The 15,051-nt window shown below is 42.8% G+C and overlaps 1 protein-coding gene across 8 annotated transcripts in view; it reads left to right on the plus strand.

The window, feature by feature from the left end:
* The window catches only part of LOC140660841 (S-adenosyl-L-methionine-dependent tRNA 4-demethylwyosine synthase TYW1-like), a 110,299-nt gene that overhangs the window by 2,834 nt on the left and 92,414 nt on the right, over positions 1-15,051 (plus strand). For all 8 annotated transcript variants that reach the window (XR_012045509.1, XM_072882130.1, XM_072882131.1 and 5 more), the window contains exons 3-7: positions 373-513; positions 1,073-1,174; positions 1,970-2,164; positions 2,980-3,261; positions 4,463-4,585. Coding sequence is in view for 7 of the 8 variants with exons in the window: in XM_072882130.1 (XP_072738231.1) it covers positions 373-513; positions 1,073-1,174; positions 1,970-2,164; positions 2,980-3,261; positions 4,463-4,585 (843 nt within the window). In the remaining variant the exon portion in view is untranslated. The remainder of the gene's footprint in view (positions 1-372; positions 514-1,072; positions 1,175-1,969; positions 2,165-2,979; positions 3,262-4,462; positions 4,586-15,051) is intronic.

Genomic DNA, 15,051 nt, shown 5'->3' on the forward strand with positions numbered 1-15,051 from the left:
ATGTTTCCAGTGATGTTAATGACAAGGTTGGACTGGTTTTAGGATGGGAGGAGGATTAGGCTATTCAGGAATTTAAAACCTCCTCGTGCACGTGAGTGAAGTTCTGCTGTAGGAGTTGGGAGGTTCTCGGGTTCAGCTGAATCCTGTTATCTCCCCGGTGTGTGAGATGAGTGTATTGTAGTGTGGCCAAGTTCAGAGAAATAGTTACTCGTGTGTTTCTCTACATGTGAGAGAAACTAAAATGCTTTGATGGTTGCATTTGTGTAGTGCTGAGAGTCTGGTCACAGGATTTGAATTTTAAATGCTTTTGGGAAAATGGGGTTAACATCACTTTGAAAAGGGATTGAATGTGACACAGCGCTTGTTTCATAGGATGAAAAATCCAATGGGAATCCCACTTCTTCTGAAGGAATAGAAGACAAACTAGTAAATGGATATGCCACCCTGCAGGCTAAGGAGGTCTATGTTGCTGGGGTAAAGATTTTCTATGGGTCTCAGACTGGCACAGCAAAGGTATAAGTTACTTTTTTTTCACATACCTGAAGTTGATTTGAAATATTGTTGAGATTCAAGTGTGTTGCTTGACTTGGAAACACTGTACTGTGTAAAAATCTGAAAGTTCATCATGAAGTTCATTAACTCAGAAGTCATTGCCCAACATGAAAGATAAGTGAAAATTATATAAAAAGAATAATTTTTCTACTCCCTGTAAGTGGGACATTGCAGTAGACACATTGATTACGAAGCTTAAACTTTATGCTTCCAATATACTCTTAATTTGCTAGCAGGTCTTCTTAGAGAAGTGCTGTTTTAGGTGCTCTCTCAAAAAGAAATTTCATTTGTGTGTGTAAATGTAAAATCATTAGTCATTAAAACTCATGTAACCCTCTTCTTTCAGCCAGTATACTTCATTTTTTTTAAGTAAGTAATTATAGGTCCAGTGTCCAGTTCTCATGTGTCGTTATTCTTTCTGTGCTGGGAGAAGTCTTGTTACTGGGCATAGCAGGGCTTGTTTGACCCTTACGATAGCTGGGTTGAAGTAATTGATAACGTTCTACATTTCTTTTCTCAGAGATTTGCCGAAGGTCTGGCTGAAGCAGTTATTTCCCTTAATTTGCCAGTGGAAGTCATTAGCATGGGAGACTATGATCCAGATGATTGTTTATCAGAGGAGGTAGGTACGTCATAAACATGAATAATAAATACAAGTTTTTCCTGGGATCGTGAAGGCTGTTTTCCTCTTGTATTTCTCTGCTGTTATCCTGTACGCTGTGTGTTGAAAATTGCTTCCCTTCCACGTAAGCAAGTATAGCCCATCAACTCTCAGCAGAAAATACCTACATTTTGAAAATTACTAGGAAAGGATCACGTAGAATATTTTGATGCTGACAGTGACTATGACTAGTTCTGTAACTCAGGTGTGAGTTATGTGAGAGTGGCTGCACCAGGTCCCCCTGTTCTGTCTCTGACAGTGTACACTTGGGGAAGGGTTAAAACTAGAATAAGTAGATGGTGATACTTCTGCAGCCTTCATAGACTTACAAGTTAGAAACTTCTTGTGAGGTGTATTTATATTGAGTAATCCTTGATGGATTTTTCTTCTGTGAATATTGATAGTTGCTTTTGGAATCCATGGGGGACTTTATTGCTACAAGAGTCTGTTCAAGAAGCTGTTGATTGGGGTGGGGAAGGTAGATGTCCAGTTCTGTTTTACCACCGTGTCTCTGTTAACTAGGGGAAAGACAGCTTGGTCTCTCTTGGCTAATTTAAGATGGCTTTGCAGGGAGGATGACCATTCACCACTGGGATTATCACCTGCAGCATCCCACACCAAAGTCTATTAACCCACTTAGTAAAAATCTTGTTTTTTGACTTATTCTAACTGCCCATGTGTTACAGCTCTCTTCCTGATGTACAGTGTTCTGAAAAATGTGTGATCTTTTCTATTCCGTTCTCTTTGTATTATTAGACAACCAGCAAGAACATTTGTGTGTTCTTGGTAGCTACATACACAGATGGACAGCCAACCGAGAGTGCAGCGTGGTTCTGCAAGTGGTTAGAAGAGACAGCGAATGACTTCCGCTTTGGGAAAACGTATCTGAAAGGCCTGAGATACGCTGTGTTTGGCTTGGGAAACTCAGTTTATGTTGATCATTACAACACAGTAAGTATCTCCTGCGCACCTTTCTTTGATTTCTGCTCCTCTGGAAGCCTAAGCTTTCTTAAATCCTACAAAACTGAAGGATACTGGTAGTTTGTGTGAGAATCGCAGCTGTTGTGTGGACTTGATTAGGGACTGGGTTTAGGGTGTGGGCAATGCAGCTTAGAAGCAATTGTGCTGCCCTTTTAAATGGGAAAGTTGTCCTGTAAGCACTGCATTAATCTGGAAGGTATGGTAATATACTTGGTAAATCCTTACTGAGTTAATTTCTCAGCTTTGAAAGCTTTCTATCTGTGCATGAGGGCACAGTACTGTAAACCCTCTCACTTGCTGCCTTTTTAGTTTAGAGTGCTTTTCTTGAACTTATGTACTTTGCTGTATTGTGTGGATTTTAGCTTTATTTCCTGCTGTAAAATATGACACTATCTTAGCCTGGTAATTAGTTTCATCTCAGTCAGAAAAATAGAGTGACTTGTCACCAGGTTGTTATGTTTGTATAGCTGGGGCCACGTGAAATGTTACACATGGACGTTTTGACCACCAAGCATTGCACAAGAAGCTTGTTCCCAGAACTCATCTCTTATCAGTGTGATAGCAGAGGTATTTTCAGATGGGAGCCTGAGGGTGTGTGGTGGTGTTCAGACTGACTTGTGGCCATGCTCTGAGTCAGCAGGTGAGAGGGAGTCCAGAAGTCCCTGCCTTGCAGTCCTGTGCAGCTCACTGGCTCTATTTCCAGGCTTGGTCCTTGCTTTCTTAGTTGCCTGCTTTGTTTAACTTGGGCTTCATTTAATTTCCCGCTAATTTTCATCCTATCCTAGGTTGGAAGAAATATTGACAGGTGGATGTGGATGCTCAGTGCCAGCCGTATCATGACTCGTGCCGAGGGGGACTGCAACGTGGCCCGGAGCAAGCATGGCAGCATTGAGGCCGACTTTGAAGCCTGGAAAACCAAGTTCCTCAGTCGGCTCCAGGCGCTCTGCAGAGGGGAAAAGAAGCCCTGCAGTGGGAAGTGCAAGAAAGGGAAGTGCAAATCTTCAGGGAAGCAGAGCAAGGAGAGCTCAGATCATGAACGTGGGGCATCAGAATACGAGAATACTGAGGTAGAGCCAAAATCCACAGGGCCTTATTTCTGGTTTAGTGCCCCTTGGAGCACTATTTGACTTCTCTCCATCCTCCTGCAGCCCAGAGGGGTGCTGTGGGAGCTTGATGCTTCTTTGTTGTGGAGTGGAGGGGGAAGAGGGATGAGATTCCATGGTGGATAACAGGTAGAATAAGTCTTCCAAAAAGAGTCACCAAAGAATTAGTGGTGGACGTAGCCTAGATGGCATCTATATGATAAGGGAGTCTTCCCCTTGAATAGAGGGAAGTATATGTTGGGTTCTTATCAGAGTCTTTGCTTTGTCCCATGGCCAACTGAAGCATTTAGTTCCCTGTGAGCAGTTAACTTGCTTCCACTTCAACTTGTTGAAGCTTAGGTACTTTGCCTACATCCCAAGGTTTTTCCAAAGGCAGCTGGGGGAGCGGTACCTGAGCAAGTCCTGTATTTCCTCTGAATGTGTCTGCCTGTAGTCACTGGTGTGTCTTCTGGAGTGTTTGTTGATTGCAGGTTTTGAATAAGAAATCCTCTCTTGCTCTACAGTGCAAGACTCAGAGCTGCTATGGCACTTTAATCCTCCCTGCAAGCCATTTATTGTGGGTTGGAAATGATTGCTATGGCCATGTTGAATTTTGTAGCAAAATAGGGGCTCTTCTGGCTGAGTGGGTTTGAGTGTGTTGGCCGCTGCAGAAACAAGAGGAAGAAATCTTGCTGTTACACCAATGCTGTTGTGCTGTACCTTGGCTGTGTACAGAAAGGGAGACAACTTTTCTGCTCTGTGAAGAGTTTGACTTGGAAGGCAAATCTCTCACGCCCTGTTCCTTCAGGCAGGGGCAGTTGGAGATGTTAAAGGGGTTTAGGCTTCTAGATCATCATAGTATGCAGTGGGAGTTGGACTCCTATCTGATCACATGAGAAGCGATTACAGAGGTGCGTGAGGAAAACAGAGCACTCTGGAGGCAGGATATCTGGACTGAGTTTCAGGTGGTCTGTGTGCTACTGAACTCTTAAAAATACACACTGATAAAAGCCCCAAGTTTAAGTGCATCTCATACAGTATACAGGTTATAGGTAGACTATTCCTTGTATTTCAGTAGTCTTTACTGATTGTAAGAACTGATTTCACTGGTTAGCGTAATGAAAATCTTACATTTAACATTCAGATACATTCCTAATTTTTTTTTTTTCTTGGATCTCTTCCACAGGCAGAGGAGTTGTTTGAAACCAGTAGTGAGGAGGAGGCTGATGCTGAGGAAGCTGGAGGCACTCATTCTGTCATTGATGTTGAAGATCTTGGCAATATCATGAGCCACATGAAGAAAGCAAAGGTACTGCTCTTACAGCAAGTGTAGAACTGTCAGGTCTTTGTCACTGATCAGTTGAATTGATTAAAATATTACCTGCTGGTTTTGAATCTGTAGGGTCTAGTTAGAGGGAGAGTAAAAATATGAGCTATTGGAGAACCTGTCCCAAAAAAGAACATTCTTGGAGGTGTGTTGGATATAGTTATCAGCTAACTGACTTGTTCACTGAGCAAATGCTGCAATGGTAACCTGTTATTTTCAGTCTTGTGTTATTTTCAGTGTTATTTTCAGTTATTTCAGAGGGAAATTACTTCCCCAGCCAACATCCAGATCTGAATGTATATTTCCACCACTGTGATTCATAGTCCAGTGTGAACACAAATCCTGTTACTGTGTCTGCCTGTGGGTATGTCAGCTGAAATGCAGGCATGTGTTGTGCTGGTATGTTGTGATGGGGAGTGGAGCTGCTGGTGGAGTGGTAACACACTGCTGCAAGAGCTTCTGTGTCTTGCTGCTGCCCTAAGATGAGGTGCTATGCTCACAGAGCAAGCCAGTGAGCTTGATCTGACCTGTGCTGAGCCTGTCGGACAACTGTGGTTCCTGCTTCATTTCAGGCTGTTTCTATCTCTGTTTCTGTGCGGTTCTGTTCATGTTTCTTTTTCTGTATTCAAAGAGACTGCAAACAAGATATACCAAACTCATTTATTTGGTTAGCACACAGAAAGGAGTGAGACTATAAATAGCTACTAGGCTAAGCCTTAGCGTGCTCCCCACACTATTTGCTGACCACGCAGTTGGAGGGGAAGAGTTGGCCCCGGGATGGACTTGTGATGTGTCGTGTTGCCATCTGCTGACTCTGTTTTTCCCTCTTAGCCATCTTTCTATGGTCATGTCTTTCCTTGTGAACCCTTGAGCTGATATCCGTCCTCCTCTCAACAAACCTAACTCTGTCTGTAATTGCACCTTCCTTATCTTGCATGCCTCTACAGCGTGGACTTCTCACAGCTCTTTCCTGAAACTTAACAATCTCCTCAGCAGTCTGAGCCAAGGTGACACCACTGGGCCACAGCAAGCCAGGGCTTGGATCACAGGAGGCTGCGTGCTTAGGAGGAAAGGGGGTTGCAAGGGGAGCATGGGGATCTGTGTCCCTTGCCTTAGGGCGGGGGAAGGAGGCAAAACATTTTCTGCTGCTTATAACACTGACACTAGGAGCGTGGCCCCACTGACTTGGGGGCAAGGCACACTGCTGGGTGTGTACTCCTGTCCCTGAGCTTGTATCGACTTGTGTGCTGCAGCTTGCAAGAGAAGGATGGATGAACCGTTTGGCTTTCCTTTGTTGGAGGGAGAAACGATCGATTTTTCTAACTGTGATGTGAAGTGCTCTTCCTGCTCTCCGGCATGTGCTCGCCACTAGAGGTCACTGACAAAAAGGGAACTGCGTTTTCTCTAGCAGCATGCCCTGGGAGGTGATTTAGAGCGGCTAAGGGAGGTGGTGGTGTCTAGCAGTTTTATGAAAAATAAGGCATTGAGTTTTCACTGACTGACAAAATATGGCAACCCCGTGATCAAAGAGTAGAGTAAACCAGGAAAACCGCATATCATAGTCCAGTTTATGAATAAAAAGTGAGCACGGCAATAAAATACTTCCTGCTCTTAGCATCTCATGCTCGTTGTTCTGGTAGTGAGCTCGGCTGAAGTCAATGTGGTATGGTTTTATACATAGGCAGTGAAAATTCATTGCTGTCTATGACTTTGGCTGATACGTGATTCAAACAACTACTTTCTCCTTAGCTTTCTTGTCGCTCTGCTTGAGCGGTGAGAGGCCTGTATGTTCTATGTAAAAGTTACTACAGAAGTGCAGGTATCTCTGTGTAGATCAGGTTCTTGTGGCTCTGACCTAAGTAGCCCCTCTGATCTGAGGGACAGCTTCCATCTGAGCACAGACGCTCATCTGGAGTTGTAAGCTGCAGTTTCTGATCTGCTGTCTTTTCCTCAGAGGAGATGGCACAAGAGTTGTTCTGCTGCGACAGCTGAATGCTGCTCTCTTGCCTCTGCAAATGGTTAAATCCTCAGAGTGCAAGTGTTGATGTGGGACTGGAAGTACACTCTTACTGCGCATGGAAGTGTCCTGGCCCTTTGGATATGAGCTACTGTCAGCTGATGAGACAGGAGGCTGTAGATCGGCCTTTCTTTGTCGCTGATACCACTGAACTGCACTGCCATAGTCATGTCCCACGTTTTTGGATTAATTTTGAAACCTTAAACGATGTAGTTCTCATTACTGGCCCCTTTATTCCTGTTCTGCATGGTTGATCTGCCTAGCTGCAATCTACGTTTCTGGTTTCCTGGTTCTGTAACCAGAGCAGGTAATGGAGAAAGGGCCCTCAGTGGTGACTTTGATGTAAATCCTCAGCTCTCTTGAATGGGGGTGTCGTTTTCAGAGTGATGGCAGGGTATAGGTGTGTAAATATTTCATGAGGGAGCCTGAACTGATGGCTATCCTTATCATTAGCTCGGAGAAAGAATGACTTTGCCTTGGTGGTGAATCTCCTGGGGAATGTGTGCATTGACTTGCAACAGGTTCATGCAAACACTTGAATTGTAAAATGATCCCATAGGTGCAGTTACTTACTATAATGAAAATAAATGATGAAGACTTGATATGAAAGACCAGGATGATCTGCATTTATGAAAGTAATTTATCATGATCAGACTCTCTTGCTCCCAGGCGGGAAGATTTAGTTGTTTAAATCCAGTGCATCTCAGTTTAAGTCACATCCTCACTTTAGTGGCTATGTGTTTGTGCAATGAGAAGTTTTCTTTTTCAGATGAGTTGTGTTGTCCCTTTAGCCATTTTTCCTCTTGCAGAATGCTGAACTGTGTAAAATTAGTCTGACACTTTTGTTTTACACTGTAGTCTGTTGGTTTGCAGTAATCCCTGCCAACACAGGCAAGTGCTTTGGGTTTTTGTATCTGAACTATGCATATACAAGCTAGCAAGTTTGAAGAAAACTTGTGTATTTTGGGGTTATATCACAGACACTTCTTCAGGTAACTCCGCATATGGATTTGAAATGTGTCTGACAGTTTTCAGCATGGGTTTGGTGGATGTCAGTGTTGTGTATTAACTCCTCTGCATATGGGAGATAGAATAGCAGGTTCTGCCTTGTGCAGTATAGTTAATTTGAAATACTTTAGGGTCCGGCTTTGATCTCTTTTGCAGGCATGTATTGCCTCTTGTGAGAATCACTAGCAGATAAGACAGATGTGCAGTCACAGATAGTCATAATTCCTTGTTGTCCTGCCTTTTATGGGATGGCAGAGTGAGGCTGTGGAGGTGAGTGTATCTAATAAATGTTTGCTCACATCTCTGCAGGTGATCTTAATTTAATTTTGCATCCATCTCCTGTTGCTTGACTTGATCGAAATCAAGGCTGAGTTTTGTTTTACAGCTTTTTTTTTTCCCCATATGCTGTGGCTTCATTGCACTTTACAAAGTATTGTCAAAGGGCTTGAGACAGGTAATGGATTCTTGCAGTCATTTGGATCAGGCAGATGGATTCAGGAGTTCAAGGTGAATGCCAGAACCTCTCTTCCTTGTAGAGCTGTAGCTATTACAGACTCTCCCTTGGAAAAGAGATGGATTTTTAAAGAGCTTCTGAGGGTAAGGGTACACAGTTCAAGGTGATGGTGCCTTCTGCACACTGAATCTGAGTGCAAAAATTGGCACAAGGTTGGGTGGCAACAGGAAATCATTCAAATATATAAAAAGATGGATGATACAAAAGTAAATTCCACGCTTTGTTTACCAAATCTCATACTATATGGTGATAACTACTTCATAGCTGCTAAAATCCAGCCCTTTTTTTCTGAGTAAATTTTTGGAACTTGTTGCAGGTGATGCTTATTAGGGTCCTGAACTGGAATCAATCCTTTATGTCAATACAGATAATGCCTGTGCTTTCATGAAGGGAATTGCTAGGCATGAAAGTCCAACAGTGTGTAATATGACCATGGCCCGAAGGAGCGCTGGGGAGGTCTGAGGCGGTCAGCTCTGAGGCTACTTCTCTTGAGTGCCTGATGATCCAAGGCTGTGGTGCCAGGCGGGGCTGGATGGTGCGCAGCTAGGTGGGTTAAGGTCTGGGTTTTCTCTGCATTTACTACCCTTCCAGCTGCTTGTTTTTAGGCTGAGAACCTGGGCCTGTTCTCCATATTGCTTTTATGCAGCAGCAGAAGGCAGTGGTGTTTCTTAGTGGCTTTAATAACTAAGTGGACTTTTAAGTTTACAGTTGTGGCACACTTTCCCTGTCCTCCAGAGTTACTCCCCTGAAATGTATTTATTGGATAAAATGTGAAATCTAATGGGTATGTTTTTGGCCTGCAAGACTGCTATTAATCATAGGGACACCATTTTTTTAATGTAAATTATCTCCCACAGCTGGGAGATTGTGATAAACTAGAAAGACAGATCAATCTAGACTTGTTCCCAGGGAATGAAATGGCTTTATTAACCTTCATATTTATAAACTCCAGGCATGAGTAATAGCAATAATAATATCCTAATTTTTTTGGATGGGTTGGGAAGTAATCAAATGGGCATATTTTGTTGACACAATTTTGAGATTAATGTTCTTGTTTTCTAAAACAAAAAGTTTAATGATGCTGATAGTCACATTTGCAGTGTAAATACAGAAGAGGGGTGTGTGTGAGAGAGCAAGACTGAGACTGAGTTTACAGGAAACAAAATATGTCCCAGAGAGCACGTTCAATAAGTTTCTGTTTAATTCTGTGTCCATTTGCCACAGGGGAGGTTTCCTGATCCCCTTTGGCACTCTTCCCTAAAAAGTCATCCTACGTTAGCCACTTAGCACCACTGGGACTTTAAATCACACCACTTGCAACGTTTCGGAAGAGCCCTTTGTGAGTGTGTGACTGCTATGGAAGACCAAACCTTGCTGACACTGGGCGAAGAAACTTTTAATGAAGTTGGCTGGAGTTTTATTTGAAACGGGGCAGTGATTGTGAAGGTATAAGGTATTTAAGGTATAAGGTTTACAGACAAAGTGTGGTATGCAACTTTGTGTTACAGGCAGAAACTTTTTAGAGTATGCAAGAATTGTTAGCCATATTTTGACCAAATTGAATAAGGCTGGGGTACTTAACTGTCAGATTTAGAAACAACTGAAAATGATGTGCACATTTAGAGCTCTCCAAAAACTTTCTCTAACTTTCAATGGGTGAAAGATTCCTATAGGAAAAATGTGCTCTTATCTGCAACAGCTGTCTCTGGGCTAGATATTGACCTCTGCTATTCTGGCTCAGAATTCAGATCCTACATTTTTAAAATAAGCTTTAAGAAATATCATTTAAGTGCTTGGGGACTACTAGCATTAAAATCTGGATTTGTCACAGGGACACTTCACCCTTCCCTGTGTTCAAATCTTTATTCTCTAAACCTTAGCTATTGAAAAGAATTACAATTCGTAAACAACATTACAAGAGATCTTGAGGCTTGCCTTTTCTATGTAAGACTTGGGAGTGCCCAATGAAAAACAGGAAACAAAAGAAAAATAAAGGTAACCTCTGGCTGGACATTCTGTCTTTGTGTGGTATGATACTGGCTTCCTTGACAAGCCTTTGTAAAGGACTTTGAGATCTATGAATGAAAGACTCTTATTTTTGCCCTGGGTGGTAGATCCCATATCCCTTGCTGTTCTTTAGTCTGTTGTAAATTAGTCAGTAAATGTGTAGTGAAGCAGAGCTGATAGATATAAAAAATTCTGGCAGTCTGAAGTCCCCCAAGTATTTGGCTTCCTCTTTTTTTTTTTAGCAACCTTTTCTTGACCACATCTGTTGTTGGAAATGATCAGGGTTTAGCCTGCAGCAGTCCAGCCCATCTGCTTACCATTTCTCACAAACTTTGTGTGGCATTTCTCAGGTGTTTATTTTTCCTGTGCATTTTTTAAGCCAGCCAAATAACATAGTTGAACAGAAGTCCACAAATCAATGCACAGAGTAATTATGGGCTGATGGTAATTACTGGGAGAAGCATGGAGGAAGTGGCCGATTGATGTCATTGCTGTATCTAAGGAGAGAGCAGCACAAGGCTGTCCTGTGGGAGCACAGCATCTGTTGCCAAATAAATATGCTGTTTGGGTAAGGGGTTAGGAGGTACAGTAAATGCGTCCATGTTCTGCTAGACAAACCCTGCAGATTGGTCATTCAGCAGTGCAACTGGCAGTAAGCCTGTCCACACGTGGTCTCCAATCAAACATTCTTATCTGCTGTGACTGCCCAGTGGTCAGTATAGTTTGTAAGTGGCTCTCAACTGCAACAGTATACATCTTTGTCTTGTTGAGTGTCCTGCCCCTCTGTGTGAAGGGCAGCACCAGTTATGGACAGTGGAAGCTGCTTTTTCTTTCCTGTTATAAGGTGAGCCACAATTTTGCTTCCTTTGATACTTGGGCTGCCAAAGCAGGTAAGGTATCTACCTTTCCTTGTTCATGTCAGAGCTGATATTCTGACATCCCTCCTTTGCTGTTGGTTGCAGAGGATTGGTTTGAGATGGGGATTGCATTTTGCTAGGTGGTGTGGATATGCAGAAGAGATGGAGCCTCTCCTAAAAGCCTTCTGAACAGAAGTGTGGCATAAAAGAATGGAAATAGCATTATCTGAGCTCTACAGAAGGAGCTGGACACTGTAACGTGACATGAAACTGTTTTTGTATTGCACAGAGTACTTACACATGTGCCAAACCATGCTGTGGATATTTCTTCTAATAGCCCAGTTAAGCTTATGCATGAGGAAGTGATGTTCCTTCTTTGCCGCTGGCATGGCCAGAGCGTCTGTGCCAGTAGTTCATGGCAAGGCAGTCTGGGTCTGTATCTGCACTAGCAAGTGATGCCTATGTAGGGGTTCATTCTGACCCAGCTCATTTGGGCTGGGTCCCTATGATGATCAGCACTACCGTAACAACAATAGGTCAGTAGTTTTAGAAAGAGGAGTGCTGTAACGTATCACCCGCTGTAAACAAGCGTGCAGAAGAGACCCAGGTGTGAAGCACAAGGCTTTGCTGGAGGAGCAGCTTGTGAGGTTGTATGCATGGAACTGTGCTGTGTCCCCCTTGGGAGGATGAAACACCAAGTCATTTCTGACTCTCCTTTGGCCTGTAATTTTGGAAAGTGGGGCTTTGGGCCTTGAGGGATGCTCTGCAGGGCTCTTAGGAAAACAGACCAAGACAGATATCCCATTGACTAGTTTACATTATCTTTCATTCAATGAAGATTGATTATGGTAGAAACCAGGCAACTTCCTTTTGACTTTAATGTATTCTTATGATAATCTCGTGGCCTCTCATCTAATTTCTGAAAAGCTGGTTCATGCTTATCATTGAATGGGCTACAGACCAAAACTGTTAATGTGGGTACTTGGAAGACTTATACGCAGCCTCCACTCAGGGAGGAGGCAGGTAGAGAACGTGTAAATAAGGACTTTCCTGTGCTGCTCTCTAATTAGTGCTGACTTCTGCTGATTGTGAGCTTGCATGTAGTCTTTGGTGAAATGGTCTTCCTGGGAAGACTAACCCAAGTGGGGAGTTGTGCTTGGGACTCTCACGGTCGTAGGAAAACTGTGGAGCTCTTCTGCTCAGCACTTTTCCTTGTGTTTCATAATCTGTATTAACGTTCTTATGGTTAGATGCTTTCCTGTGTTACAAGAATTCTGAAGACCAGTGAAAGCTGCATCTCTAAGACTGACCGCTGCTCACTGATGTCTGACTTGTGTCAGTGTGCTAGCATGCACTGGATGCCTCCCTTTCTGTGGAGGGCATTCAGGGTTTGTAATACAAAATAGCAGTCTGCAGTCCAGCCAGCTTTGCTTACAAGGGCTGGCTTTTCCACAACAGGTATTGTTACTAGGACATATACCTCTAGCTGGTATTAACTCAGATTGACTGGAGGCTTCTTCAAACATAGCAAATGATTGCAGCATCAAAATTCATCACACTTTCTTTTTTTAAATGTGTGTATGGTGTTTTGACCACTTGAAAGATTGGTGTTGAGATGAAACACCCTTTTTGTCCTAAGCTGGAAGGAAAAGAAAGAAATTATGGAGTGGAGAAGTCTTTTACAGAGCCATTTAAAAAAAATCTGCAAAATATGGCAAGATGTTATGAAAGGGTGTGTGCTGCATGTTCTGTGTGAGAAAGCAGAATAGACTGAAGTGCAAAATCTTACTGGTTTTAGGTTGGACATTTCAGGACACTTGCTAAATCATGTTACCTGGGTTTTAGTTGTGATTATTGTAGCACAGAAGAAAGGAATAAAAAATGTGAATATATGGCCCAAGTTTCAAATATAAGCCAGTCACTTTTGGGTGGAGACAGACACAGTTTTAGTTTTGATTCTTTTGTTTCCTTTGAAAAATCAGTCGTCTTTATGCTGCGTCCAGGGAAGTTTCCCAAATCAAACAAATGTTGACAGAATCATGCAGCAGTATGTGAAATGGAGTTGTGGTTTAACAACACCTTGTAAAAACCTTCCCTACAGCAGAGCAGTGATGTTATAGCTCAGTGAAGCAATCTTAAGCCCCACTGTAGCCCTGCAGATACACTTTTAGAGTTGTGATCTGGGAATTTTTTGTCCTTGAGGATTGTCGCCGATGTTGAACCTACAAGAAAATGGACGTTGGTGGGATCATTTATCCTTCTGCATTTCACAGAAGATGCACAGTGCTCTTTCAGACTGATTCATTTGGATAGCAGCATAAGTCTTCTGTTATTACTTGTCTGCATGAGTTTGGGCTTTAAAATGCTGTTGTGTATGTCCAAAAATCTCAGTATTGACTTTTCAAACAAAAGAAAACACAGGATTCCCTCTGCGGGGGCTGAGCTGCAGGTCTGTTTAAATAGCATCCTTTCTTTAGATGGCAGCTAGTACCTGCTGCCTCAGAATAATGCGAGGGACCTTCTGTTATTCTACAGCATAGTAAGGTAGATGTGGATGGAGACTTCCTTCCAGCTTGTTATTTAAAGTTCACAAAGGTTTCTATTCCAGGAGAAGAAAAAAAAGTCTCTTCAGAGGCGTTGTAGTGTGTGGTTTTTTGGTTTTTTTTGGTTGGTATCAGTCAGAACTTCTCAGGGGCTTTCTCCATTTCGGGGGCACTTCTTGAAAACACATGCCATGACTTTTGCTTTTGATCAAGCCACCTCCTATTTCAGTCATGGCAAGGTAATGGATTGCCAAGTTCCCCATCTCTCAGCTGTCATGCTTTCAACCCTTGTCTGCTCTTTGCTTCAGTTCAGGCTTTTGTGCTTAACTGGGCAGCGATGTATGGAGTGGGTACGTAGCCTGTGATTATGTAGACTCTAGTAGCTATTACCAATAAGATTTTCTTGCTGATGGGATGTTTGCTGGTTCACTGATTACTCAATCCATGTTTCCAGTATTCGTCTTTGTGCTCACTCGCAAATGCTCAAAGCCATTTTTATTGATGACTGACAGCAGTTAGAGTATCCCATGTCACTGTAAGATTGGCAGAGTGTTTAGTTCATGGACTGAGCAAATTGCAGTTCTGTCTCTATTTGTTACGCTTGCGTTGTGACAGCCAGAGCTTTGTACCTGGAGCAGAAAGGTTCCCACAGTGCACGAGCAGTCTTCTGCTCCTCTTCTGTTGTGTTCAAGAGTATCTTTGTGCAAGTCTACTCCCTGTCTTGTTCTTTTTCCATGTGTTTTAGTCTTGCAGGAAGGTTGCTTTGTAAGGAAATGAGTGCCATTCCCGTGTGCAGCCTGATGTCTAGTCAACTTTCAAAAAACCCCTGTGTGATTCTTGCCTATGGTGCCACTGACAGCTGAGCCTGAACTACGGGAAAGTTGTCAGCTTTTCTAGCTGTCCTCTTGCCACTGAAGTATTGCTTCCAGAGCTCTGCTTGGTGTGAACTTTAACTCTTCATTCATGTAATTCATGAACTTTAATACTTCATTTAATGACTCCCCTGGGAAAGTTTTACTAATACTCCTTGCTGCCAGGCAGTCTTTTCCTGATAGCCCTGCCAACATTTTTGCTTAGTGCTGGTTCTGTTAGTCCTGGCTCCAGCCCCTGATGTATTACTGTTTTCCTAATGTTTGTGCCTTTCATTTTTAAAAGATCTTGGAGCCTTTTGATGGATGAGGCTGTAAATCATGACAAGGCCAGGGGCTCCCTCTTGTTTGACCACTGGGAGATTAAGTAGGAAAGAAGTTCAGTGAAAATTGGAATATTCTGGGTGTCATTTTCCTTCCAGGAGTAAAAACTTCTTGGGGAGCATGCTTTTTTCAGCTGGGGCACATCAATAGATAGAGCCACGAGGCTAAAAATGCTAAATTAAGGTAGTTTAGGGAATACTTTTTTGCATGGAAGTTGTGCTGAACTTGCCTCTCCTTTTTTTTTCTTGCCCCTGCAATGTTAGCTTGAAAAGCATTTGATGTAATAAACCAGAAAACGCAGGGAGAGAT

Source organism: Ciconia boyciana, chromosome 17, assembly GCF_034638445.1.
Source record: "Ciconia boyciana chromosome 17, ASM3463844v1, whole genome shotgun sequence".
Taxonomy (NCBI): Eukaryota; Metazoa; Chordata; class Aves; order Ciconiiformes; family Ciconiidae; genus Ciconia; species Ciconia boyciana.